The sequence below is a fragment of the Fringilla coelebs genome (genome assembly GCF_963513975.1).
Source record: "Fringilla coelebs genome assembly, chromosome: 8".
Lineage (NCBI taxonomy): Eukaryota > Metazoa > Chordata > Aves > Passeriformes > Fringillidae > Fringilla > Fringilla coelebs.
Genome location: NC_140066.1, coordinates 34682180 through 34707717, shown reverse-complemented (window position 1 = coordinate 34707717; position 25538 = coordinate 34682180). Strand labels below are relative to the sequence as shown.

Sequence of the window (25538 nt, the reverse complement as noted above, 5' to 3'; positions counted from 1 at the left end):
TGCTGTGGCAGTGCCTAAATAAGACAAAATAGGAGGCAACACTTTGTCCAAACCAAAAATGAAACCAAACAGAAAATATTTGATCAATTCTTCCCTGTGAAGTGTTTAACTCACAATTGACTCTTTCCTCAACTGCTCTTTTATCAGCTGAGCACAGAGAGTTCCCCTCAGAGACACCAGGATCCGAGCAAGGCTTCAAAAAAAAAATCGACTTCTTTTGGTTGTTGTCATTCTTAATCACAGATATCTCTAAAATTATTACTCCCAGCTACTAGTGGGAAAAAAAACAAAAAAAACTCTGGATCAGTTAATCAATCAGGCCTGTGCAGTTGGGAAAAGGAGACAAGCAATTTGGTGAAGAATCAATTTATTGGCTATTAACGACATGCTCAAAATTAACTGCACAATGAAGTTCCCCATTTATCTACTCTGGAGGATATCTCCAGGCTCCTAGTTTCAGCTGGGGTGTGGAATCCATGAATTCCATGGGAAGTCATCCCAAGCAAGCCCAGTCCCCAAAAATGATGGGATTCAAGTGGGAGGTAAAATAATCTGAAAATTGAGACAGGTCACAGAGACTAATGAAATATCAAGCCAATACTTGAAAATAAATTGCATGTTAATGGATCCTGCTGTCAAATAACCAAGTGCCCAAAAACTCACTTTGACAACTCCAAGGAATCCTAAGAGATGGTGACTTTCAGAGCTAACAGCCAAGTTTTGTACCCTTTTTGGGTTTTTCAGACACAGTTACTGAAAATTTCACATCTTTGTGAACACAACATTTAATTTTTGCCACAATTTCTTGGGAGCTCAGAAATTCCCACTGGCAGATTTGGAACTAATGGCTGTAATGGCTGTTGTCTTCTTGCATTTAGGGTTTTTTTGGTCAACTCATTAATTTACCACACTGTTGTGGAAAATTTGTTTCCAGGAATTCTGAAGTGCAGAGGTTTGGGGTTCAGCAGGAGTTTTTACAATAGATTTTTATGTGGTCCAGCTGCAAGCTAAAGGACCAGGTTTGTATCTTAGCCAGCACTTTTTTCATTAAAACTTCCCAAATTCCAGCCCTAGATAGACAAAAAGATGGATGGCCCTACCTGCTCTGTCTGCAGAATGTCCCTCAAATAAAGGCCCTCACAAACACAATTACAATTAAAATAAAGCCCAAAGCAGCCAGGACAGGACACTGATGTTCCCCCACAACCAACTCCTTATTTAGGTTTCAACTAGAACAGAAAATTCCGACATTCAAACGCAGTTCATTTATTCCCCTCAAAATCTGCCCCTATTTGTACCTCATGTGTTAAGGGCACAGGGATAACTGATCTTACCTCCCTCCTCTGCTTTAATCTTCAGACTCCTCCTTAATGTTTTCATTTTATTCTCTCTTTTCCCCCAAAACAGGGACTCGGTGACCTTGGTATCAGATCCTAGGCCTGTATGTATAAAATGTCCAGTTGAAAACTGGAATCTGGCAATCTCAGATCCCATTATTTGAGTGGCTTTGTCATGAATTTTCTCTTCTTTTTGCTTCTTCTACAGACTTTGCACTACATCAGAGTCACAGAAAAACTTTTTCCCCTTCTCCAACGACTGCTGCTCCCTCACCACTCCCTGAGCATCACAATTCAGACAGAAAAAGGCAAACTAGGGGGATTTTGGAATATTTCAGTTCCTTCTTCACAAATCACCAGGGCCAGGGAATTAAAACACGAGAAAAACGTTAAGTAATGACATGTTTTCATGGAATTTTTGACCCAGATATCCAACCTTGGACTCTGTGCCATGCACATCTGTGAGTGTCTTTAGGGAAGTGTTACTTTCACTTTTAAACTTCATAAACATTCAGTTTTCCACTGAAAATTATTTCCCCATTAAGCTTTCTTACTTTAAATATAGACGAGTCAAGGATTCATTCCCTTGTGCCCCTGAGTTGGCTTTTTAAAGCAGATGCTATTATGGCACTTAACTCTTCAAGAGTTTCACATATTTTATTAAATAGACAAAGGAATTTTAATTAAAAACATATTTCAAGTACACCTGAAAGTCCCTTTACTTGTTTTACATTATACTCCCGAGTCCCTCTGAGAGTTTCAACAGGAGATATATGCAGAATATTTGGATTAAATGGGAATTTGGTAATTCAGCAAGTCTCAGGGAGAAATTTGCACAACAGGAAAGTAAAAATTACAACTTCAAATGAGGTGTAAAAATGAAATCTTAATTATGCAGCTACTCCAGATCTCCTATGATCTGAACAACCACTGCAGTTTGGAGGTTTGTCTGGGTAGATGCTGTGTAAAGCAGTTGGCATCTTCTCCTCCTTGAGGAGGAGCTTATATTTCAATGGCAGATTAAGTAATTTCTGTGATTCATCACAGGTTTGGAGGTTTGTAGAGCTTTAGGATTTTTTGGGATAAGCAGCTGTATCATAAAGGCACATTACTGCTTCTAGGAAAGGATGAGCTGTTTTGCATTTGAAGCAAAACCTTAACTGATGCACTGCTGACTTCCTCCAAAACTTCGCTAATTCATAAATTCTACACACCCAGCACTACCAACAAGTTGCTAATAATAAATCATCTGTATTTAGCTTTAGCCATGTGGAAATTTTTTATAAAAAATCCAAATAATGACACCTCTAACAACCAACTAATTCCTTGCAAAGAACGCTGAACACATTACACAGCAGAAATGTGTCTGGTAAGCAAGCACACTCTAAAAATAATGCCAGTTGGACACTTCTTGCTACTCAACATTTGCAGTAAAGGAGAATGAAGGGTGGGCAGAGTTCTCAACTTTTCCTCACCCGGACAAAGACACTTGGTGTTCAATTTCCCTGTAGTTTTTACTGACTATCAGGTAAATTCAGAGGACTGGCTTCCCGGGCGCACAATATTCCTGAGGGAAATTGCTTCCTGGGAGCCCTGGCACGACAGCCACGGTCCTATCCTGGGAAAACAGTTGTGGAAAACCTTCTGGCACCGGGAAACCTCCTCTCTGAGGAGCAGGTGTTCAAACAGATCGAGGTAGAACATGATTAAGACACAAATCTCTAGAAAATCACCAAGGGCTGCGACTCGACGGAATCGAGCGCGTCGGTTGCGAGTCACATCCATTTGAGTGGGAACACAGTGGCTTAAATTTTGCAGAAACCTCAGGGGAAAAAGTAACATTTCCGTTGTAACTTGAGGCTTTTTGCACTGTTTTTGGCTGCAGGCATCATGGTGAGTAAGGAGCCCAGTAAATGCTTACTCACCGCCTCGGACAGCGACGTCGAGCCCGCGGCTTCCCTGGCGCTGGAGATGAAATACGCGCTGGATCCCAACCGGCAGATCAAGAAACGGAACAAAGCCCTCCAGGTGAGGTTTAAGGATATCTGCGAGGCCCAGAACGAGCAGAGGGACAAGCAGCTCTCCACCTCCTCCACGCAGGACCCCGACAAGAGGGAGGCCAAGGCCATCTCCTACAAGACGGCCTATCGCAAGTACATGACGGTGCCCGCCCGCAGGTCCATCCCCAACGTCACCAAGAGCACAGGAGTCCAGACTTCCCCTGATCTCAAAAAGTGCTACCAGACCTTCCCTCTGGACCGGAAAAAAGGGAATATTCTGAAAAGCGCCTCGACCGTGGACACGTTACCGAGCGAGAACAACGGGTTCCTGATCGAGGTGAAGGACAGGGAGGGCCGGGGCTCGGGCGAGGCCGCGGCCTGGGGCAGGAAGGCCGGCAGCCTGCAGACGGCCGAGTTCATCTCCCACATCTCCGAGCGCGCCGCGCACGACGGCGCAGAGGCCTGGAAAAGCAGCAGTTTGCACAGTTCTCCCAAAGAGCCTCCTCCTCCTCCACCCAACTTGGCCGAGCCCGGCGAGGAGGAGCCGGCGCGGCCGCCCGGCCGGGGCAGAGCGGCGGCGGCGCGGCTGGGGAGCGACGAGGCCGCCCAGCCCCTCCACGGGAGGGTCTTCAAGACTGAAGTGGCCACCGTTTACCTGCCGGCCTCGCAGCCAGACCTGCCCGGCCTGGGCGACTGGGGGCCGTGCCCCGAGGAGGACGACAAGAGGACGGTGCAGCTGAACGGGGTGCAGCCCCCGGCCGGAGATGCCCGAGCGTGCGCGGCGCGGGCGCAGTGCCCGGCACCCGAATGTAGTGACCGGAGCCTGCAGGTCAACGTGGCGCCCATGGAGGAGAGCCAGCCCTGCCGGACGGCCGTGGCCGTGAGCCAGGAATGCCAACAAATCGTGCCTCACACCGAAGTTGTGGACTTGAAAGCGCAGCTTCAGATGATGGAGAACCTGATCAGCTCTAGTCAGGAGACCATCAAAGTGTTGTTGGGTGTTATACAGGAGCTAGAGAAGGGAGAAGCTCACAGGGAAGGGTGAGTAGAAGCTTTTTTAATGAGTATGAGCTGATTGAAATGTCTTTTCCACCTTGAGTTTGCTGATGCCAACGCGTCCCTGCTGCCGCGCACGTGGCGCTCCTCACACGGAGTTTTGCTGCTTTAGGACAAACCTGCCTTCAGCATTGAGATTGCTATCTGCCAATCCCAGGGTGTAATTAAGTAATTATTTAACGAAGGGCCCCTAATACATCTTCTTGTGCCTTTTCTAAGGAGCACAGAACGAGCCGCTCTCCAAACAGGATTAGCGAGGATGTTTTCACATCAGCAACTTGCATTAGCCATAATTCCTCACACGGCACGAAAAGCAGCAGCAAAACCTTAATTCTGTGAGAGACTTACCTTTTTAAGATTAAGGGATATTATTACAACTCCTAATGTAATTCCCTTAATGGCATATGAGTCCTGTCTGGTTTCCTTTCACCTGAATTTTTCATGGTATTTTTATCAGAAGGAAATGAAATGAAAATTTTGAATATCAAAGTCTTCTTCATAAGTTTCACACAGCCCTAAACATGACAAACCCAAGCAGAAAGAAACAAAATTGTGTTTAACCCTAGGTTTCATTATTTGAATTAACCCATAAGGCATTACATGTACTGAAACTGTAACTCAGTACAACCTTTAGTCTTTACCTGGACAATTTAACCCATCTTTTCTCACCTTAACCAATACTCTGCAGACTGACTCACCTGAGTTTCCTCATTTTTATTCAGTGAACATACCTCAAAATGTTTGTGTGTTTTGAAATACTTCTGTAGTTAAATCATAATTTGCCAGAAGACATCAGGACTTTAAAATTAAAAAACCAGCAGCTCATTCTACAAAAGCAGCACCTGCTTTTGTTTGAGTCAGAAAGGTACATCTTTTATTTAAATTTCTTTAGGAATGTAGGAATCATGTGAATCCTTAAACTCAATGCATCTGGCATTAAAAAGTCATCTTAGCTGGATCCTGCTGTCAACACAGCCGTTATGTCGTTAGTTTATTTTACAGCTGGTTATATTATTATTTATAGATTCATCAATTATCAATATCAAGGACCTTATCAAGCCCTGGATAATCAGACAGGGATGTTTCTTGGCCTACCTGAAAGCCACACAGGTTTCAATGATTGTAAAGATCTTCTCCAACTGAAACAATTCTATAATTCAATTTTTTTTTTAATTATTATTCAAAAAAAGAACTCACCTGATTTTCTTAACTTAGAGAAACTGCAGGAGCTTTGGCAAGAAGTGCCAAGCTGCTTTTCAAATCACAAAATACAGAAAACTATTTCATCATCATCATAACTCATCACCCGCTCGTCGAGAACCCCGAGTGCACAAACACCCACATCACCCCCAGAGCCACCTGCTATAAATACTCTGCTTCCTCCCCACAATTACATACCCAGATTTCCTCCCTTCCCCAAGACACTACAGCCACAGGTGTGGCAGTTTTACTTCCCTGACAGGGCAGAGCTGTTAATGCAGCCAGTGTTAGGAGTGCATCCCTGCCCTTGGCACAAAACAGATCTTGGCCAAACTATAAAAGATTGTCTTCAGATAATTCCTCTGCAGCTGTCAGTCTTACAAAGCTGTATTAGCCCTAAAATGGTGAAATTATCCATAAATCCCAGTTTAGAATATCTTTACAGCCTCTTAGACTCGTGTACTAGTTTCCAAGACTCCATCTGACCAGGAAGAGCCCATTTATGAGCACCACTTTACACTTGGAGCCATTTCCAGCTGCTCCTGCACATGGCCCAGACATGTCCCAGACCTGCTCCCTCCCTGCTGGGCACAGAGAGCGTTAGGATGGGGAAGGAAGGAGAAGGGAGATGCACACTTGCATATCTTCAAATCCCTGCATTCCAGAGCCCTCTGATTTTGTGGCTGTTGGATGATTTGGAAGGAGACTGCACAGCTTCGTGCCTGGGACCTTCGGCAGCGATGCCTCTCTCCAGAGCTGGGAGAACACTCTGTTCTCCTGCAAACACCAACACATCATTAACACAAAGCCTGTCTTTATCCCCAGCTCCCTCAAATTACACAACTCCTGCAATAATAGGCTGCCCCATCCTTTTATTAGAACAATTCTTGCCAATTGCTGCATTCATCCTACAGCATCTTTGCCACAGACCCTGTGTAAACTATTACGTATCTCCTTAGTGCCAGCATGTTGAGCTTTTTTCCTGTTGTAACCAGGTTTTGGGTCAGTTTAGATGAAGAAATTAAAGCAGTTCTGCTGTTTATTGTAGCATCTTCCATCTGCTAGAACAGCAAGAGATGTTTTGTACTTATGGAACTCACCTGCTTTTCTGATGCACGTTAAATTCCCTAGAATAACATACTACAAGAAACAAATACAAATGACACGCTGCTGGGAAAGGAAAAAAAAGTAAGGAAAAAGAAAACCACCAAAAGCAAAAAACAAAACCCCAACTAAATTTCTTAATCAGATTTTTGTGCCTTTAAGGAAATCAGTGTTCTTTAAGTGCTGTTGCAGTGCCGTGGGACTGGCGCTCAGTGGATTCATTTTCACTAATATGCTGTAGGTCCTGAACTGCTATTACTGCAATTCATCACTAAATGAGTCGATGCCAGCAGAACTGTAGCAGCATCTCTGAAGGCAGCAGTCTCATCCTTTGGGTGCCTATCATCTATGTGTGCTTTTGAAAATGTCAGTGCTCCATCATCTGCAATTAGCAACAACAGCCAGCACTCAACTCTGCTTCAAGGGAAGGGGAAAGCCACTGGAGCAGGAGGAGAAACACAAAAACTGTGATCCCCCTCCCAGTTTCAAAGTACATTATTAAAATTCTGTATTAGGTGCATCATTATTTACTAAATGCTTGGCAAAATGGCTGTTTTACCTCTCTGTATGGAAGCTTCTAGAAAAAAAGCAAATTAAATCCCAGCAAACATTGCTGGATGCCTTAAGTCATGCATGAAGGAAGTGCAGAGCTGCAGCTTCAATTAAGAGTCCCAGCTCTGAGTTAAAACAACATTGAATATTACATGATGCAGGGTGCAGCTTTACAACACAAACTCAGCTTTATGTTCCAGTTTTTTTCTGATAAATCATCAGTGGTCTCACTTTACAGACATATTTGTCTGTGTTCAGAGGAAAATTTAGGAGACCAAATGTGTGGAGGATCACTAAGGCTGACAGGACTGCAAGCACAATGCAAGTTAATCATTCTAAAACCTGGCTAACAAAGATCTGTGAAATACAGAACAGAAGATGAGCACATAATCAGAATTACTTTGCTGCTGGAGAACAGCAGTGACCTGCCCTTTAAATCCTTCCCGTGGAAGGAACAGTAATCTGGGCCCTCCTCATTATACAACAAATCAGCAATTTTAATAAACAAAGTGCTCAATTTGCCACACAAAAACAAGTCACAGTGTTTTGACTCTGCCAGGCCAAATGCTACACACCAGACAAGAGTTAAATGAACCTGTTTCAGAGCTAATTTACATTCCTCTATTAGTCAGCAGTGGTTCAGGAATTTAAAGAGCTCTCAACAAACTCCTTCGAAGATGTTGTCATGGATGGAATTTAAATGTCATTGCTCGTTTTTCAATGACTAAGGGAATTTTGTGCCTCACATTCTCGTTTCTGAGCAGAAAATAAGCCCATACAGTGTGTCTGGATGGAGGTTTGCACCCAGGGGAAGAGGAGAGCAGGGAGCATCCTCACCCGAGTGCTGCCTGAGCAGCACTGGTCCTCAAGGTCACCCAAACCGATCCTCCTGCTCAGCAGAGATGGCAAATCCAAGTCAGGGAGCCAAAGCAATTATTGCCTGGGTTGTTTGCTCTGCTCCCAGCCCAAGGAGACAGAGCAAATCAAGGCAGGAACAACCTCCATCCCCTCACCTTCCAAACCGGAGGTCCTTATTTCACACTGGAGAAAAGGAAGCTTTAAAGAGATTACAAAAGCAGAGCCTCTGAAAGCACAGCCTTTGGGAGTGATGTGCCAGCTGCAGGAATGAGAGCACAGGGCTTGCTTTGGGATTTCCCCCCTCTGTGGCTTTGTTTTGCTTTTTTTTCAATTACAGCCCTGGCAAAGGGAAGATTTAACAGGATCATTTCTAAGAGAAAACCTGGAAATGGAGGGAAACAACAGATAAGCTTAACTACAAAAGACAGCTCAGTAGAAATAAATACATAAAAAGCAGAAAGAATAGAGCAAATTGCATCTGGGATGCACAAATTGTGTCATATTCTGAGTGACTTCAGGTTTTGGGACACTGTAAGAACTGTTAGAGAAGAAGACTGTGATGAGTGCCTTTATTTCCTGCTGTGACCTTTTTACATCCATCCATTCAGTCTGGAATCACCTCTGAAATGGTTACATTCATTTCATTATCTCCAAAACCACCTCCTCAATTTTTCCCTCTTCTCTCTCTCTGGGAGCTGCTGTATTTTTTTGTAATTTTTTTTTTTTTAATTTTTTTATTTTTGCATCATTTACAGATCATTCCCAAACACCTCAGAATCTGTAACAATCCACCTTCCTGAGGCAGAGCCAGGGAATCTCTTTGGATGCACCTTCCTTAGCCAAGAAAAAGGAGTCATTTTGCACAAATCAGTTTGGTGGACCTTGTGATCCTTGGGCCAGTGATGGTTGAGTGCTGCTCACTCAACCCAAAGCAGGAGCAGTACAAAGACACCCCAAGTCCATTTACCTGCCCTCAGCATAAGAGATTTGGTTTTCCAAGCTCTGAACCAGCCCTTTCCTGCTCCCCCAAGGACAGCTGGAGCAGAGCAGGCCCACACTGACACCTCACCACTGCAATTATTCCATTCTATCCCAAAACCCCATGGAGGTTATTCCAGTACCTGCTGCCAGTCCATGGGATCCCCTTGACCCCTCTTATCTAAAATTCTTTTACATAAAAAAATCCCAAACCAACCAATGAGAGCTGATGATAAAGGACTGACCACTGAAATACCCAGTATCACGGAAGGTAAAAAATCCAGCATCACCTAAGGTTTAACCTCAAATTCCTTTTTACTTTAACATTAAATTCCATGTTTTTAACCTCAAATTCCATTTTTTTAACCTCAAATTCCAATTTTAAACCTTAAATTTCATTCTTAACCTCAAATTCCTTTTTTTTTTTTTAACCTCAAATTTCATTTCTTTTAACCTCACATTCCATTTTTTTCCTGAATTAGCTCCCTAAAAGCTGTCTGGAGTTGGATGTCCAAAGGCAGGTACCAGGAGTATCTCAGAGCACAGCATTTCACAGGCCTCCAAACCAGGATGAGATTTATATTTTTGATAGGATTTTTCATTAGGGTTGGACACATTTATTCTGGGGCTGATAATCCAAGTTTCAGATCAGATTGGCAGAGTGGATAAGAAGGGCAAAGTGTCCCAGTTCCCAGACATCCTGGAACATTAATGTGTAATAATTCAGAGTTCCTGGGTACTCTAACATTGAAGATAGAGAGCTCTTCAATAACCCTGCTGTCAGAGCCACTTTCTGTCAATCCTTTGTGAGGAACACAGTGGTGGGAGGCTTTCAGCAAGGAAAAGAGGGGGGGAAAAAGGGAAAAGTGAACACTTAACAACAACCAGAATGTGGAATAAACATTAAAAAAAAGGAATAATCTTTTTAGCAAAGTTACTTGGTATTAATGCTCTGTTTTCTCCCCAAAAAAATGCCACTAGGAATGTTCTGAATCTCAGAAAATAGAACTTATTTTGCTAATATAGTCCAGCTCTTTATCTGCATATACTGTACGGGCAGAATTTAATGGAAATGTATTTGAACTACTGAGAAAAATAATTTGATTTCTATCTGGGTGCTATTCACTGGACTTTAAAACCAAGAAGAAATGTCATTCCCCACCACACCTCCCTGTTCCAGCCCAGGATCAGCAGCTTCAAAGTGAAATTAAGGTTCAGGACTTTTCCAGCAGATTGGCTGCAAGGACACAAAGGCCAATAAAAGCAAATCCCCACAACTCAAATCTGGAAAAAACTGATGGAGTCTATTAATGAAACACTAAAAAGAAGTGTAAGCAAACAATATTTTTACTAAATATGTCCAGAGGAATTACCATGGATCAGAAGCTTCCCAATGTCACCAAGCTGCCCAAATCATACACCTGCAAGGAGAGTTTCCCTGCTAAATCAGTCTGTTTTTTTTTTAAAAAGAGAATGATTAAAGGTAAGGAATTATGAAGTTTGCACAACTAGAATAATCCTTTAATAACTGCAGTTTGGCTGTTGGCAGTATCAGAATGCAGAGCCACGAGCCTGTAAAAATGGGACCAAAACGAGCTTTAGAGTGTTAAATTTCTCACTGCTGTTCCTTCACCAGGAGATGAAACAACTGATTTCTAATTGACACCTCCCTCTGAGCCCTCTGCTTGCACAAAGGTACAATTATCTCTTATCCTGACTGAGGAAAAATGGCAAAAAAAGAGCAAAAAGACTTGTCTGAAGACAGGGGTGCTTTGTTTTTAAACTGCAGAGGCTCCAGGTACCCCAGGTTCCAGATTTAGGACAGGCTTAAAAAGCTCCTGTGTAGCACATTTAGGAAAGTGAAGAACTGGGAGATGATGGAGACCTGAGCTGGATTCAGGAACCTGGGGCTTGGAATGAGATGATCCCTCCCAACCCACACATCCTGGGATCTGTGGCCTGAGGAAAATTGGAAGTGAGGAGTTCACAGGCATGGATGTGTTCATCCTCCCTGACCCCACCTCTGTCACTGCTGGGTCTCTGGTGGAACTGCTCTCACTCACACCTGAACAAACCTGAGGTGTCCACGCTGTCCCACAACTCTTACAGCTTTTGCTTTGAGCTTTGCCAAAGCAGAGGAATTTTGAAGATGGATGAGTAATTCCCTGCCATGGAATCAGTAGTAAGTGAACACTCACAGTAAAAACAGTAGTTAGTAAAACACTTCCACGAAACTGGGCAAATTCTGAGCTTTTTGTGATGCTTTGCTGTGATGGTTTTTGCACGTCATGGAGGGAGCAGTGCTCCAGGTCAACAAGAAGGAAACCTGCCATTCCAAGGGAGGCTGGAAATCCCTCCAGACATTCTGTGTTTGGACCTCTTTTCCTAATAGGATGATGATGGGGATGATCTCTACCCCATTACTCACTGCATGAACCAACCAGAAGAGGACAGACACAGCTCTATGGGGGAACACTGAGATTTTTTCCCCTCAATTCCAGTGTCAGAGAATCCCAGAATGGTTTGGGTTGGAAAGGACCTTCAAGACCATCCCAATTCCACTCCCTGCCATGGGCAGGGGACCTTCCACTGTCCCAGGCTGCTCCCAGCCCCAGTGTCCAGCCTGGCCTTGGACACTGCCAGGGATCCAGAGGCAGCCCCAGCTGCTCTGGGCAGGGCCTCCCAGGGAACAATTCCTTCCCATCCCAGGGAACAATCTCCTTCCTATCCCATGCCCATCAACATTTTTTCAGTTTAAAGCCACAGAAGCTGTGTGTGGTCCAGTAACTCCTCATAATGTCAGCAGAGGTATTTTGGCATTAAGAAGGAAGTTTACCCTCTGGAATGTTTGAACCTGGAGTCAGTTAGGTCATTTCTTTGATAAATAAGAGATTTCTTTACTTCATTGTCATCCAACAAGCTCCAAAGAAATTCCAGGGATGGACCTGGAACTGTGGACTCAAGCAACTGCCACACTCCTGGTCTGGGGATTCTCCTCAAATTCCCATTATCCAAGGAAATGAGAAAACACAGAAGTACTGTTCAGGCTGCAACAGGCAGAGTTCAGCATTTCCATGATCCTTCCTGCTGTTTTTTGGTTTTATCTCTATGCATTTTCCCATCCTTCTTGCAAGTACAGAATCCCAGAACCATTTAGGTGGGAAAAGACCTCCACGACCATCAAGTCCCACCTGTGCCTGGTCCCCACCTTGTCACCAGCCCAGAGCCCTGAGTGCCATATCCAGGCATTCCTGGAACACCAAGCACTGGCTCCACACAAACACCAGGAGCAGTGGCCAGCAATTCTCCTCCCTCTTTTAATTCTATGCTGCTGCACAACGTTTGGAATTTTAAACAAGCCTGGCTGATGCAGTTATTATTTGAAGCCAGTGTAGGCTTAGAGATATAATGCACAAAGGGTATTTGAGCTTGAACTGAAATCTTAATCACAGCAAAATGATGGAATAATACCACAGATTTTGATTTCTCCCATCTTCCCTCCTTTATAGAAACAATTCCTGGGGGCAGCCTCAGTTCAGAAGTCCGAGCCAAGCAGAATGCCAGGTGTTGTGTTTCAGCAGGAGGAACTCAGCTCAGGGTGGGAGCAGCAGGAGCTGTGAGGGCACAAGGATTTCCACCATCACCCCAGCTGCTCCCAAAAGTCACACACACAAAATTAAATATCAAATGCCATGGATTTGGGTGTGTAAGAGCAGTGGGAAGTGGGAAAAGGAACACTTGAAGCTGCAGGAAAGGATGGGTGGGTGCAGCAGATCTGATGATGAGCTGCTGGCTCAGGAGGCTCCAGGCAATGACCCCAATCCAGGTAAAAACCCCAAATCCAGTCCTGAATCCTCCCTCGGGGGGAAACCACAATGGGGAGAGATCTGGGATGGAGGGGGAAGGGACAGAGCTCATCTCAGCCTCACGATTGGAATGTGCTCCCAGATAACCTGCTGGAGGTGCCTGGCCAAGAATTACCCACAGCAATGCAGCTGCTGTTCCACCAGAGCAATTCCCTGAATGGTCATTAACACCACGAGCTGACATTTTAATTATCCTCCTGATTTTTCTGATGAGACAACAAAGGCACAAATATTCAGGAGAGATGTTTGACCTTGCACGCACCTAATTCGTACAAGATTTTGTGATTTCACTTGAAGTACATTTTAATTCTCTTCATCCTCACTGTTTTTTTTTTTAAAAACTCAACAGTCCTGCTAAAATATATAGTTATTTAAAAAAAAAAAACCCCAACACTCCCTGACTAACCTGAGTATAATACAAAATGTATTTACAGGGTGAAAGCACTTGAATCGCTGTCGTGGGAGTCGTGCCGTACGCCCACAGTGCAAATACCTCAAAAAGCAAATTAGTCATCTGCTTCCAACTGTCAGGATGCAGCAAAAGACACACCACTGTCTTGGAAAGAGCCTGAAAAATCTCACCACCGACTTTTTATACATGGCAAAGGATTTTTTTCAGAAGCCAGATCAGTAATATCAACCTTGGAATAAGAAGAGAGAGAGGAGTGTTCAGTGTGGGAGTGTCAGGGTGAACGGGGTTTGGAGCAAGCTGGGATTGTGGCAGCTGTCCCTGTCCAGGGCTGGGGGTGGAATGGGATGAGCTTTGGAGAAAGGACAACTGTCTTCAGTAAGGTTTAGTTAATCCTTAGTTGGAAAACCAGCCAGCAGCACAAAGCTGGGATCACTTAGATCTGTGTGATCTCTGAGTGGGAAAACAAAACAGAGAGAAAGAGGAAAAACAGACACAACAAAACCAAGGAAAATTGAAAAACAGTTAGGAGGGAAACCAAAAATAACCCAAGCACACCAGACCCTGAAACACACAGAGCAAATCCATGTTTGCATCCAGAAGAGCCTCAAGGCAATTCCTCGAAGCACAACATCCATCCTGATTTTCCCCCTCTCTAATTTGGTAATTATCAACTTCAGGAAAACACAGCAGCAAAAAGGTTAAAACAATTTTTCTACTTTGAAAGTGATTTTTCAAAACACCCTTACAGGAGCCAAAGGCTGGCCCAAGGTGGTTTAGACCTGCCCAGACCTGGCTTGGGAGCAGAATCTGAAGTTCTTAAAGGAACTAGAGATTTTCAGCCACTAAAAACCTGATTTTGCTGATATACAAATACATCTGTATGAGTTTTCCATTGAACTAAAGTGGTAAAGCTTCCCTAGGGCAGAATAAACCTCTAGGGCTAAGCAGGATTTATTTTAACCTAAAATAAGATGCAGAAGATATACAAGAGATTTTTCTGCATTTTACATGGCTGAAAAATGACTTACTCAAGTCCTAAGGACAACTAAAGCTCTTGTGACAAAGTGGAGTCATTTCATTTTGCCAAAAGGCAGATTATGTTTGTAATAATAATGCCAATTTTCTCTTGAAGCACAGTTACTGGAATTATCAGTTCTGTAATGCTTAGAAGTGGAAAACAAAGATTTTGAGATGTTCTCCATCCAACTGTTGATTTTTAAAGCATTTTTCTGTAAAGATGGGCAATGTTAGGCCAGGTTGGATGGGGCTAAAATCAACCTGGTCTGTGGCAGGTGTTCCCATGGCAGGGGGTGGAACTGGGTGGGTTTTAAGATCCTTTCCAAGCCAAACCACTCTGGGATTCTGGGATCAGTAGGTTTAACCAGCTGTGTAATGAGTTGTCTCAGCAGCTCTAGGAAATAATAAAACAACTCCAATTAATACAAAGACTTGAGGAGAAGCAGGGTCTGCACTTCCTCTGAGCAAGGCCAGAACTGTCACATCAAACACACTTCAAAGGCCCACTGCCTGCCTAAGATCATTTGTTTCACTATATTTAAATAACAAACATCAACCAAAAAAAAAAATTCTTGAAGTCTGTTCATCCTCCTTGCTGGTAACAATCCATCAAAAGTGTGAGGAACATCAAGATCATTCTGCTCTGCACCCATCACAGCCACTTCTGGAAAATCCTGCCATTAGGGGACTCCAGATCTAAGAGATTGATCCTTCTAAATCATTTTTAGGAGTTTTTCTTTATTTTTAATAGATGCCCATTTAAAAAAAAAATCAGCATACACAGATTTAAGTTTCCCTCTCCCAGCTCAACAGGGTCTCTCTTATTCATACAAGCAAAAAAAAATATACAAATGCAAAGATTTTGATGTTTAAGTTGTTTTTTTTTAAAAAAAAGCCTCCAGCAGGTGCACAAATTGTGTGTTTCACAGGGATTTAGAGAGTGTAATCCCCTTAGGCTGCTCTGAAAATTGCAGCCTATTCTTAGTTCCTGCCAGCCCATGTCAGCAAAATGGTTGCTCTTCATTATGATATTTTAATACTTGGGAGTGTTAATTGAGGTTAAGCTCAGGTTGTACCCAGAATGCTAAAAAAAAATATTCACCTGACAGAAAGTGAAAGTCTTCTGAAAATAATGTGGGAAAACGTGTGAAAAACTGGAGATGAGAGCTCCTTCCCAAGGGGAGATGCAAACACAGAAACTGAGCTCACCTACATCCATCCTTGCCCCAGGACCTTGGAGGTTGGACAGGGCTTGGAGGAGCCTGGGATAGCGGGAGGTGTCCCTGCCCATGGAATTTTGTGGGATTTAAGGTCCCTTCCAGCCCAAACCAGTCTGGGGTTCTGGAATTCCATAACCTGCCCAAGCTCTGCACACCCACACGGAAACAGAAAATCCAGGATCTAAGGAACAGAGGATGAAGCTCTGGAGCAATGGCTCCTCCTCAGGGGATATCAGAACAATCCCATCCAAAACAGGCTGAAACTCCAGCAACAGCCCTGGGATCCACACCAGGCCAAACCCAACTTCCATTTCTCTGAAAAGGCAACAGATTTTCTGTAGGAAACTCTGCCTTGTGAAAGACTTGACATTTGAAAGAATTTATTTTTACCAAAGATAACAACTGGTTTAGTAATGATGGACAAAGTTTTTGGTCTCTCTCCTACATGGGAATACTTTCCAAATTATTTTTGGTAGGAAGGAAAAAAAGCAGCTTACTCAAACACTGCATGGCACAAGGAAAGCATCATCACCCAAACTCTGCTCTCCTTCTCCTGCTATCCAGACTCTGCTCTCAAATCATTCCTAGGAGCCAAAACTGATGGAAACTCTGTTTTTCAGGAAGTCTGCACTGAAAATCAACCTCATTGCCTAAAATCTGCATGGAAATGCTGTGCCAGTAGTGAAATCCTTGCTGGAGTGAAGGAGACAAATTCCATGCAAGTGTTTGTGTAGATAATTATGTGAAAACAAGAAAGTGAAAGTCCAAAGCCCTGAGGTATCAACAACAAAATTCTTTCATGAGGAGTTTAATTTTTATAGAAATAATTGAATTTACACTGTTCTAACACTCATATAATTCAGTCCTGGCTAAAGAGCTCTGAAACTGCCAGATGGAAACCAAACATTGGGACACCATGGAGTGCTCTTGGGGCTTTCAGGGAATTCTAACAGGATCACTCAAAGAAGGAAATAATAGAAAATATGCAAAAATCATCTCTGAAAAGCTAAAAATACTCAGTAAGGAAAAACTGCTTTAAGAAAATTTAATCAAGAATTAAATCCAACTAATATGAATGTATCACTATAACCAGTGAAGACTGAGAATTGCAAAGATGCTAAAACCAAGCACAGCTGAATGTGGCAGTTGAGAGATCAGGATTTCAAACTCATCATCCAAAAATCATCTCATTTTTAAATAATTACATCCAAGGATGTAAGTATTCATTTTCATCAGCTGAACAAGTCAGCCTTATACCAGCAAATATGCTTTTAAGTATGTGGAAATCTAGAATTATTATGCATTTAAAGACCATCAAATGATAGAATGGTTTGGGTTGGGAAGACCTTAAAGATCATCCAGTCCCAGCTGTTTGCAGGACTACAAAGATGAATGAAAATGTCCCAACTGGAAAACAACTTTAAAAAAAAAAAAAAACCAAACCAAGCTGGCAGCAGCACAGGGTGTTTATGGCTTTACCTATAAAGAGCAGAGCCACATCCCTCTGAAGGCAGCTACTGACTCTTCTTTATGTCCTCAGTAAATAAAGGCCTTCCCCAGTTCACCTCTAGATTCTAAATGTTGTATCTTTAGTTAGAGCTTTTAGGACCTGATCAATAGCTTGGAAAAAAAAAACATTTTACAAGTCTCGGGTTCATAGTAGGGACAATTTGAATGTCAGCTTCTGAAAGATCTGAAGAGGGGAAATGAAAATCAGGAGTTGCTTCTCATAGAGAGGATAAAAGCAAATATAAACCAGGAGTGGGGTTTTCCCATAAGGAAGAGCACACCAAATGGATGTTTTGCTTTCTGTGAATTCCTCTGCACATCTGAAGGAGGGTGGGTTTGATGCCATTTTGGTGTTTGCTTTTTTTTTTTCTTTTCTATGTCCTCTGTATTCTCTGCACGTATATTTGGAGCTCTGTAACCTATTACATTAATAGCTAATTTTCCCAATAACTTTCCATGACTCTTCCCTAGACAAAAATCAGCACAAATTCCAGAACTCCAAGCCCCAAAACCCCTATGCTAGGTTGGTTCTCCCTAACTACTGAGGTTGAGAACAACTCTTCAAGATACATTTCATGGACAAAGCACAGCTTAGTGCCTAACTCCAGAAAAGGGACTTAACCTAGAGAAAATTGTTCCACCACCTCTCCTCCTAATTAGCCCATTCATCAATTATGTTAATTTCCCAAAACGTATTAAAATGTACTCACCACTGGAAGGGTAAACTTTAGTAGGCATCTTTCCACAGCTGTCCCTGAAAGGCTTCAATAAAAATCCCCTTTTATATTACCTCCTACCCTAAATTTATCTTGAATTTAATTTTCCAGTTTGGGAAAATGACAACAGGTTTAGATGGGATATTGGGAAGGAATCCTTCCCTGGGAGGGTGAGGAGGGGCTGGGATGGAATTCCCAGAGCAGCTGGGGCTGCCCCTGGATCCCTGGCAGTGCCCAAGGCCAGGCTGGACACTGGGGCTGGAGCACCTGGGACAGGGGAAGGTGTCCCTGCCATGGCTGGGGTGGCACTGGGTGGGATTTAAAATCCCTTCCCACCCAAACCATTCCATGGTTCTGTGATGTGGCTTTTGTGTGAAGTTAAAAATCAGCAATGTTGGTATCTGAGCATGTGCTTCTGATTAAAAAGCAATTTTTAATATCATCTAGATAGCCAAATAACTATCATCTAGAACAGCAAGAACCCCACACTGCATTTTGCTTTAAGAAGGAATAAAAATACTTAAAAGCAGCAGATTCACCCTCTCATGAACTTCTCTTGGTGCCACCACAGTGCCAGGAGCTGCAGCCACAGCCCAGAGCCTGTGGCTGTGCCACCACCCCAGCCACTGCTAATCCTTAAATCATAAAGAAAAGTGACACAGGCCCAGCTACACAAACAGCCTGCAGCACCTCAGAAATGCTGATTTTCCATCCTGGGCACAGGCACATCAAACAGCTGGTGCAGAATTTCCCATTAACACTTGATATTACATAGGTGGGATATTTTGGCAGGTAAAAATAAAGCCTTTTTTTTTTTACAAATGCTGGATTTTTCATTTTTGCTCATTGTCAGGGCAGCAGAGGAGCTCTGTCCCTGCAAGGGCAGGGAAGGGGCAGAGATGCCCCTGGTTAAGCAAAGCAGCCCTGAATAATTGGAGGTCAATCAGCTGAACTGCCTGGGCTTGAGGCAAAGCCTGGTTCCTTGACTGGATCTATTTTCCACATCTCCAAAGTTCCCTGGACAAATTATTTCCCCACTTCTTCCAAAAACAACTTTGAAGAAATGTTGCCAGCACTTGTTTGTATGTAACAAACTGAAATTAACTTCAAAAGAGTCTAAATATGTGATTTTACAAAGAAAAATCTAAGTACCAATGCACAAATATTGAATTAACAATTTTCATATTACACTCATCTGCATGCCACAACATTGATGTTCACAGGCAACTGTTCTATTTTAATGAAATCTATTTATTTTAATGAAATTTCTATGTATTAAATAGTACCTGCATACCTTAAAAACCCTTTTTTAATTAAAAGTGACCAAGGCAGAGACAAGCACAGCTAAATGAGAAGTCACTGCTGCAAGAGACTTCAAACCAGAGTGTGACAAAGCACAGCTGCAGGCTAAGGGAGCACAGGAAATGTCATTTCAAAGGCATTTTCTTCCTTTTAACACATAAACAGCCCTACAACAAATCTTCAGACCTCACTGAGAGGCACAAAACTCCTAAACAGATCCTATTTTGCATTATTTTAGTCTGTACACTCCTCCTGATATAATGGATTTTGTGTTTTGATTTATTGCTTAATGCTCAGAGTTTGGGTAGAGTGAAAGTGGAGAAAATAATAACACACCCCAAAGAAGTAATTTCGTAATTTAAGCTGAATATGCCATTTTTGATGCTATTTTCCTTATGTATGGATTTTTGTATTCAATATTCAAGGTAAAAAATAATCCTGAAATTCTGATTATTATGCAAATGGTCATGGAAGGCCAAAACTTGTTAAAATAAATAACATTTTTACTGATGCCATGTTCTTGTCTCTGCAGGCTTTCCTATCGGACCGGCCAGGACACGGCCAATTGTGACACGTGCAGGAACAGTGCATGCATTATCTACAGGTAGGTTAAAAATACCAATATTCCCATTTTCCCTGGGAAAATGCAAAGATTCAGTCACTAATGCAGGCTCAGTGATTGGCCTTGATGTTCCAATCAACAAAACAAATTTAACTCCACTGAAGTCATAAAATTCAGCACCTGTGGCAGTGAAAATGACAAAGAGGTGATTGTGGGCACAGAGCTGTGGGATGGGAGGTGTTACATGGGGTGAGCTTTGTTTTTAAACTGCTGGAGGTATTTCTGATTGTCTGACCAACTAGTCAACCTCAATTTTACTTTTATACACTTTTGTACCTACTTTGGATTTATTTTTATGGCAATAACAACTGGACTTGGGAAGTCACTTGGAGAGAGGGTTTGTAAAGCAAAGAGAACCAGACACAGATCCCATCTAGAGCTTTAGAGGAAACTCAGGGAGAGATGGGATTTGGGGAAGGAATTGCTCCCTGGAGGGAGAAATAGAATAGAATAGAATAGAATAGAATAGAATAGAATAGAATAGAATAGAATAGAATAGAATAGAATAGAATAGAATAGAATAGAATAGAATAGAATAGAATAGAATAGAATAGAATAGAATAGAATAGAATAGAATAGAATAGAATAGAATAGAATTCCCAGAGAAGCTCTGGCTGCCCCTGGATCCCTGGAAGTGCCCAAGGCCAGGCAGGAGCAGCCTGGGATAGTGAAGTGTCCCTGCCCAGGGGTTGGAATGAGATGGGCTTTAAAATCCATCCCAACTCAAAGCATTTTCTGATTTTATAAACTCACATTCCTACCCAGTTTGGGGGTTTTTTTGGCACATCCAGTGAAGGACTAACAGGCACTGGGCATGAGGTGAAGCCATCATGAGGCTGACAATGTTTCACCCTGACAGCTTCATTGCCCTCCTTCTCTGGAGTCCCAAAAAATCCACCTGACTGTTTGCAGGGGGAGTGAAAACAGATGTGGCTCAGGATCTCAGCAGATCAGGCAGTGCAGCACAAGTGAAAATGCAAAAATAAACCAATTGCAGCAGAGACAAAACTCAAATGAAGGCACCAGTTATTATTTCCCCCCTCAACTCCTTAATTCTCTGCTCAGTAAGCTTTAGGCAGAAGAGCTGCAGCTATTTATTTATGAATTTTCTCTTCACTGCACAGAAATAAAGGAGAAAAGGATGGAAACCTCCAGCTCCAGTTTACAACCAACCACAACAGGGCTCTGTGCAGGGGCAGGAACCCATTAATGTCTTTGTTCCTCCTCTACAGCCAAGTTCAGAAGCACAGGGACACCCAAAGCCTCCTGTACCTCCCTTTTCCTGTGCAATTCCTGCCTCAGAGCAGCCTGGAGGTACAGCACAGCACAACTCCAGCAGGGAATTCTCCTTGTTTCATTAGCTAGGAAAAAAAACCAATTAAGAAATTTTTGTAAATCTTCATTTCTACTCAGTGGATTTCAAATTAAGGAAACTTCCAGCTTCCATTCTTGCATTCAATGTGGGTGAAATCCAGAAAAGCAAGTTGGGAGAGTTTTCCTACTGAGAGAAGGCAGGTCCTGCTGCCCATCCCCACCTGGAATGCCTTTGGATATTTCCCTCAAGCCCTGTTTGCAGGGGATTTTTGGAGCAAAAACCAGCTCAGCTTTGTGCCAGTTTAGGAGAATTCCTGCTGCAGGCAAGAAATCAGAGAGCAGGGGAGGCAGAAGCAAAGGGGATTATGGAGACAGGATAAGCCAGAAGGGATAAACCAGGAATTCACTGATAAAAGCAGCCCTGGGATGTCCTGGAGGAACTTCTGAACACCTCTGGGAAAAGGGCAGCAGCTCCTGAGTCAGGCTGGGATTAAATCCAGATGCTCCTTTGCCAAGGGCTTGCATGGAAAATGCTGCAGGGAGTGACCTGAGCTCTCTTTAGGGCAAAACAGCTTTTAGGAACAGAAATGAAAACTGCTCAAGGTGCCAGAAATCCCTGAGCTCTTGGAAGGCACTGGACCTGTCAGAGCAGGAGGCTCTTAGTCTTGAGCTCTTTTTCCCAAATTAACACAGGAGAGACTTAAATATATATATAATAAATATATAATTAATTTATCCCATATAAATAAATAAGATATATACCTCCATATATTATATATAGTATAATATATATTCTATTATATGATTAACTATATTCTATACAATTACATTATTATAATAATAAATATTATGTTACTATAACAGTAAATAAATAAGAATTATATATATATATAAATTAATTTATCCCATAAGGGCATTAATATATAAATAATGCCCTTATGGGATAAATCAATATTTAAAGAGAAATCCTTCACATTGCCTTTATTTGACTGTGTGGGTTTTTGGAATTTGATTCAATTTTGAACATTTTAACACTAAAAAAAAATATATATTTACAGGTGTTTCAAATCTTTATTTTCAAACTGCATCTTAAAGGAATTATTAAGTTACCCAAGTGCATCCTGCAGCGTCAGGTAGAGCACAGGTGAGGAGGCAGAAATTCATGGAATTAATTTCTTCCTCCTCAAGATGAATTTCAGAGTATTGATATAATGGAGCACAAAAACCAGAGACAGTGGAGAGGGCAACAAAAAAACCCTGCTGTGCTTTAAAGGGTTTTTAGCATCCAAAATATCAATACTGTCAGGAATAAATTCTAAGAAGAGCCTGTTGGGAATACAGTTCTTTTGCATATTAAATTTAATTTTTTGTTAGTATTAAATATCTATTTTATATTATTTTGCCCTTATGTTGAGAAGAATAAATATTTCTTAGTACTAAAAAAAGGAAAATCAGATTATTTTCTCCTTTTTTAAAATAAATAGGGAACTGATCAATTATTAAACAGTATCAAAAAGACAAATTAGCAAAACCTGAAGCTGCTTTGAAAATCAGGAGGAAAAGACATTCCCATTTGGATATTCCATTTTCCTCAAAATTCTGTTTATTTCTGCAATATGTTCAGGAACTTGGAACTCCAGAGCCAGGAATCACTCAACTTCTCTCACTGCACCAGAGCAGCCACAGCCTTAAAACTGTCAGTAAAAAATATTCTTTGTAGGCATGTTCAGGTAGAATTTAAAACAGAAGCAAAAAAGTGTGATTAAATTGCAAAAAACCCAACCACTTCATCATTTTATCCAGCATTTTCAATAATCATGAGGTCACAGAACACTTCTAAAATCATCTGCTGCAAACACAACACAAATTTCTGTCTGATGTTGATGCCCCATGGACATTTTTGAAGACAGAAAAGAAGTTTAATTGGGGGTATTGCCAGGACAAAGTCAATTTAAACACTGAAGTATTTAAATAAAAATTCTGTATATGGCAGTAAATATTCAATTTTTACAGTGCAGTAAAATCTGGCTGTTAAGAAGGAATTGCATTAAAATGCACAAACTGTAGCAATTCTGAAAAACCCCAAACCCAGGTGGAGTGAAAGCTTCCCAGCCTGTTTTATTCTGTAATTATCTTTTCCTGGACCTGCCCTTCCTGCTCCTGTTTCATTTCCCATCCCACGTGAATGTTAATCCTTGAGCAGGAACCTGGAGGAGAAAATGGGGTTTCCCTGGAATATTTGGTGTATTTTTGTAAGGATTTTTAGCAGTAATTATTTCTGGGAAGGAGCATCTTGTGGGATTCCTGCTGGACTTCCCTCCAGGCAGGAAGGTCAGGAACTTCCAACAGCTTTTACAAGGAAATTTCAGCTGCTGGAAACAAATTTCTAGGAGCTGAAATCCCAATTTCTGACTTGGAAGGAAAACAAATCCACACTCCACTACTGCAGTTCTGTGGGGGAGAAAAAAAATCACTCAAAGCTGTCTCAACCATTAATTTAGCTACTTTTTACTCCTTTAAAATGTTGATTTATGCTGCTGTATTTTTACTTTATATTAATTTAAGGTGGACTCTCAGTACCCAGCAGAAAATATGTTATTTAGAATCTATAAAATGCAATTCAGTACAAGAGGTCAAACAGGTTAAAATATGGGGATAAAAGTTAATCAGGCAGCACAGAGCCCACAAGGAAGAAATTCACTTTTAAAGGTTAGATACTTAAATATTAATTATTCAAATTAACAAATTGGCAATAAAAAGTGAGCATAAGGCATCAATCCCTAGGATAGCAACAGTGTAAGAAAATCAGGTGGTTTAATGCTGAGAATAACAATTTTCATCACCTTTTTATTTCCTACCCACATTAATTAATTTACATTTTCCCATCTTATCTCTGGACTGTAAGATGAAAAATGGATCTCAAAGGCTCCTGAAGGCTGGCAGTGCTTTGGACCCCAGGCTGGGCTGATTTTTGGGCTGAAATAGGAAATTTAGCAGAGATTGCTGGGAAGTGCATGAAGCTCATTTTGAAGTGCTCAGTGCTTCTCTGGATCCCATTTTTGCAGGAGGTGAAGCACTAAGGCTGTGCCATCCAATTAATGGCACCCACAAGGTGGAATTCTCTAATTCCTGCTTCACCTCCCCAAGGTCCAGCTGCTCTGAGAGCCTGGAGGATGTGAGGAGGAGCAGGGAAAATCAGGTGGGAAGGAAAAGGGATTTCCCTGGAGGCAGAAAGAGGAAAAAGCTGCCCAGAGCCTGTGCAGGCTCCAGGGACCAGTGGAGGAAGGTCCTGGAGCTGCTGGGATGAGCCCAGAGCAGCTCCAAGATGATCAGAGGATGGAGCAGCTCTGCTGTGGGGAAAGGTTGGGAAAATTGGGATTGTTCAGCCTGGAACAGAAGTTTTGGGGTGACCTCATTGTCCCTTCCAGTGCCTGAAGGAGCCACAACAGAGATGGAGGGAGCCTACAAGAGTCTGAAGGGACAGCACACAGGGAATGGCTCCCACTGCCAGAGGGCAGGGCTGGATGGGATGTTGGGAATTGGGAATTGTTCCCTGGCAGGGTGGGGAAGGAATGGGACAGAATTCCCAGAGCAGCTGGGGCTGCCCCTGGATCCCTGGCAGTGCCCAAGGCCAGGCTGGACAGGGCTGGAGCACCTGGGACAGGGGAAGGTGTCCCTGCCCAAGGAGTTGGAATAGGATGAGCTTTAAGGTCCCTTTGAACCCAAACCATTCTGTGATTCCATGATTCTCTGAAATGCCTCAGCAGCTCCATCCTGAACCCAGATTCCTCTGATTCAGCAATTCTCCAGTAAGCAACAGATCATGAGCAGCTAAAACCTGAAAATGATCCATGACAACAACGTGTGACTGTGCTAGAAAATAAGAAAACCCATCCATATCTCAGAGCTTGTTGCTCCAAACCCTCCCACAGTCCATATGTTTAATCCCAATGGTTCTCACTCCTCAAATTCTGCTCTCAATCCCTCATACAGCTCAACTAAATTAGAAAAGGCTTTCTGCTGCCTGCAGGCAAAAGTAAACTCATTAATATTTACTGCCAAATACAGAAAGCCAAAACCAGAAAATTCATCTCATCAATGCCTCAAGGTCCCCTAAAGGGGCTCCAGGAGAGCTGGAAAGAGACTTGGGACAAGGGATGGAGGGACAGGACCCAGGGAATGGCTCCCACTGCCACAGGGCAGGGCTGGATGGGATACTGGGAAAAAATCCTTCCCTGTGAGGGTGGTGCCAAAATAAAATCATCCAAGGGCTGCTGGTTGATTTTATTTGGCCCAATTCTCCTGGGGAAGGAAACACTGATGCACAGGCAACTGCCCCAAAATGGGAAGTTTTGGTTGCAAACCTTGTGGGTCTATAGTGATTCTGGGGAAAAAACACAGAAATATTTATCACAAATAGAATTTTACTGCTTGTGGTTGTTGCTGAAAACAGCCCCTCTGTTTGGAGGAAGAAT

General features: G+C 42.5%; 2 protein-coding genes across 5 annotated transcripts in view; one reads left to right on the top strand and one right to left on the bottom strand.

The window, feature by feature from the left end:
* The window catches only part of DOCK1 (dedicator of cytokinesis 1), a 273196-nt gene that overhangs the window by 147885 nt on the left and 99773 nt on the right, over positions 1 to 25538 (bottom strand). The gene's annotated exons all lie outside the window — the stretch shown is intronic.
* INSYN2A (inhibitory synaptic factor 2A) overlaps positions 1 to 25538 on the top strand; it is a gene marked incomplete at its 3' end in the record, with an annotated part of 37967 nt that overhangs the window by 8862 nt on the left and 3567 nt on the right. The window contains 2 exon segments of the mRNA XM_084210280.1: positions 3223 to 4378; positions 19660 to 19731. Coding sequence (XP_084066406.1) covers positions 3228 to 4378; positions 19660 to 19731 — 1223 coding nt within the window. The 5' untranslated portion in view covers positions 3223 to 3227.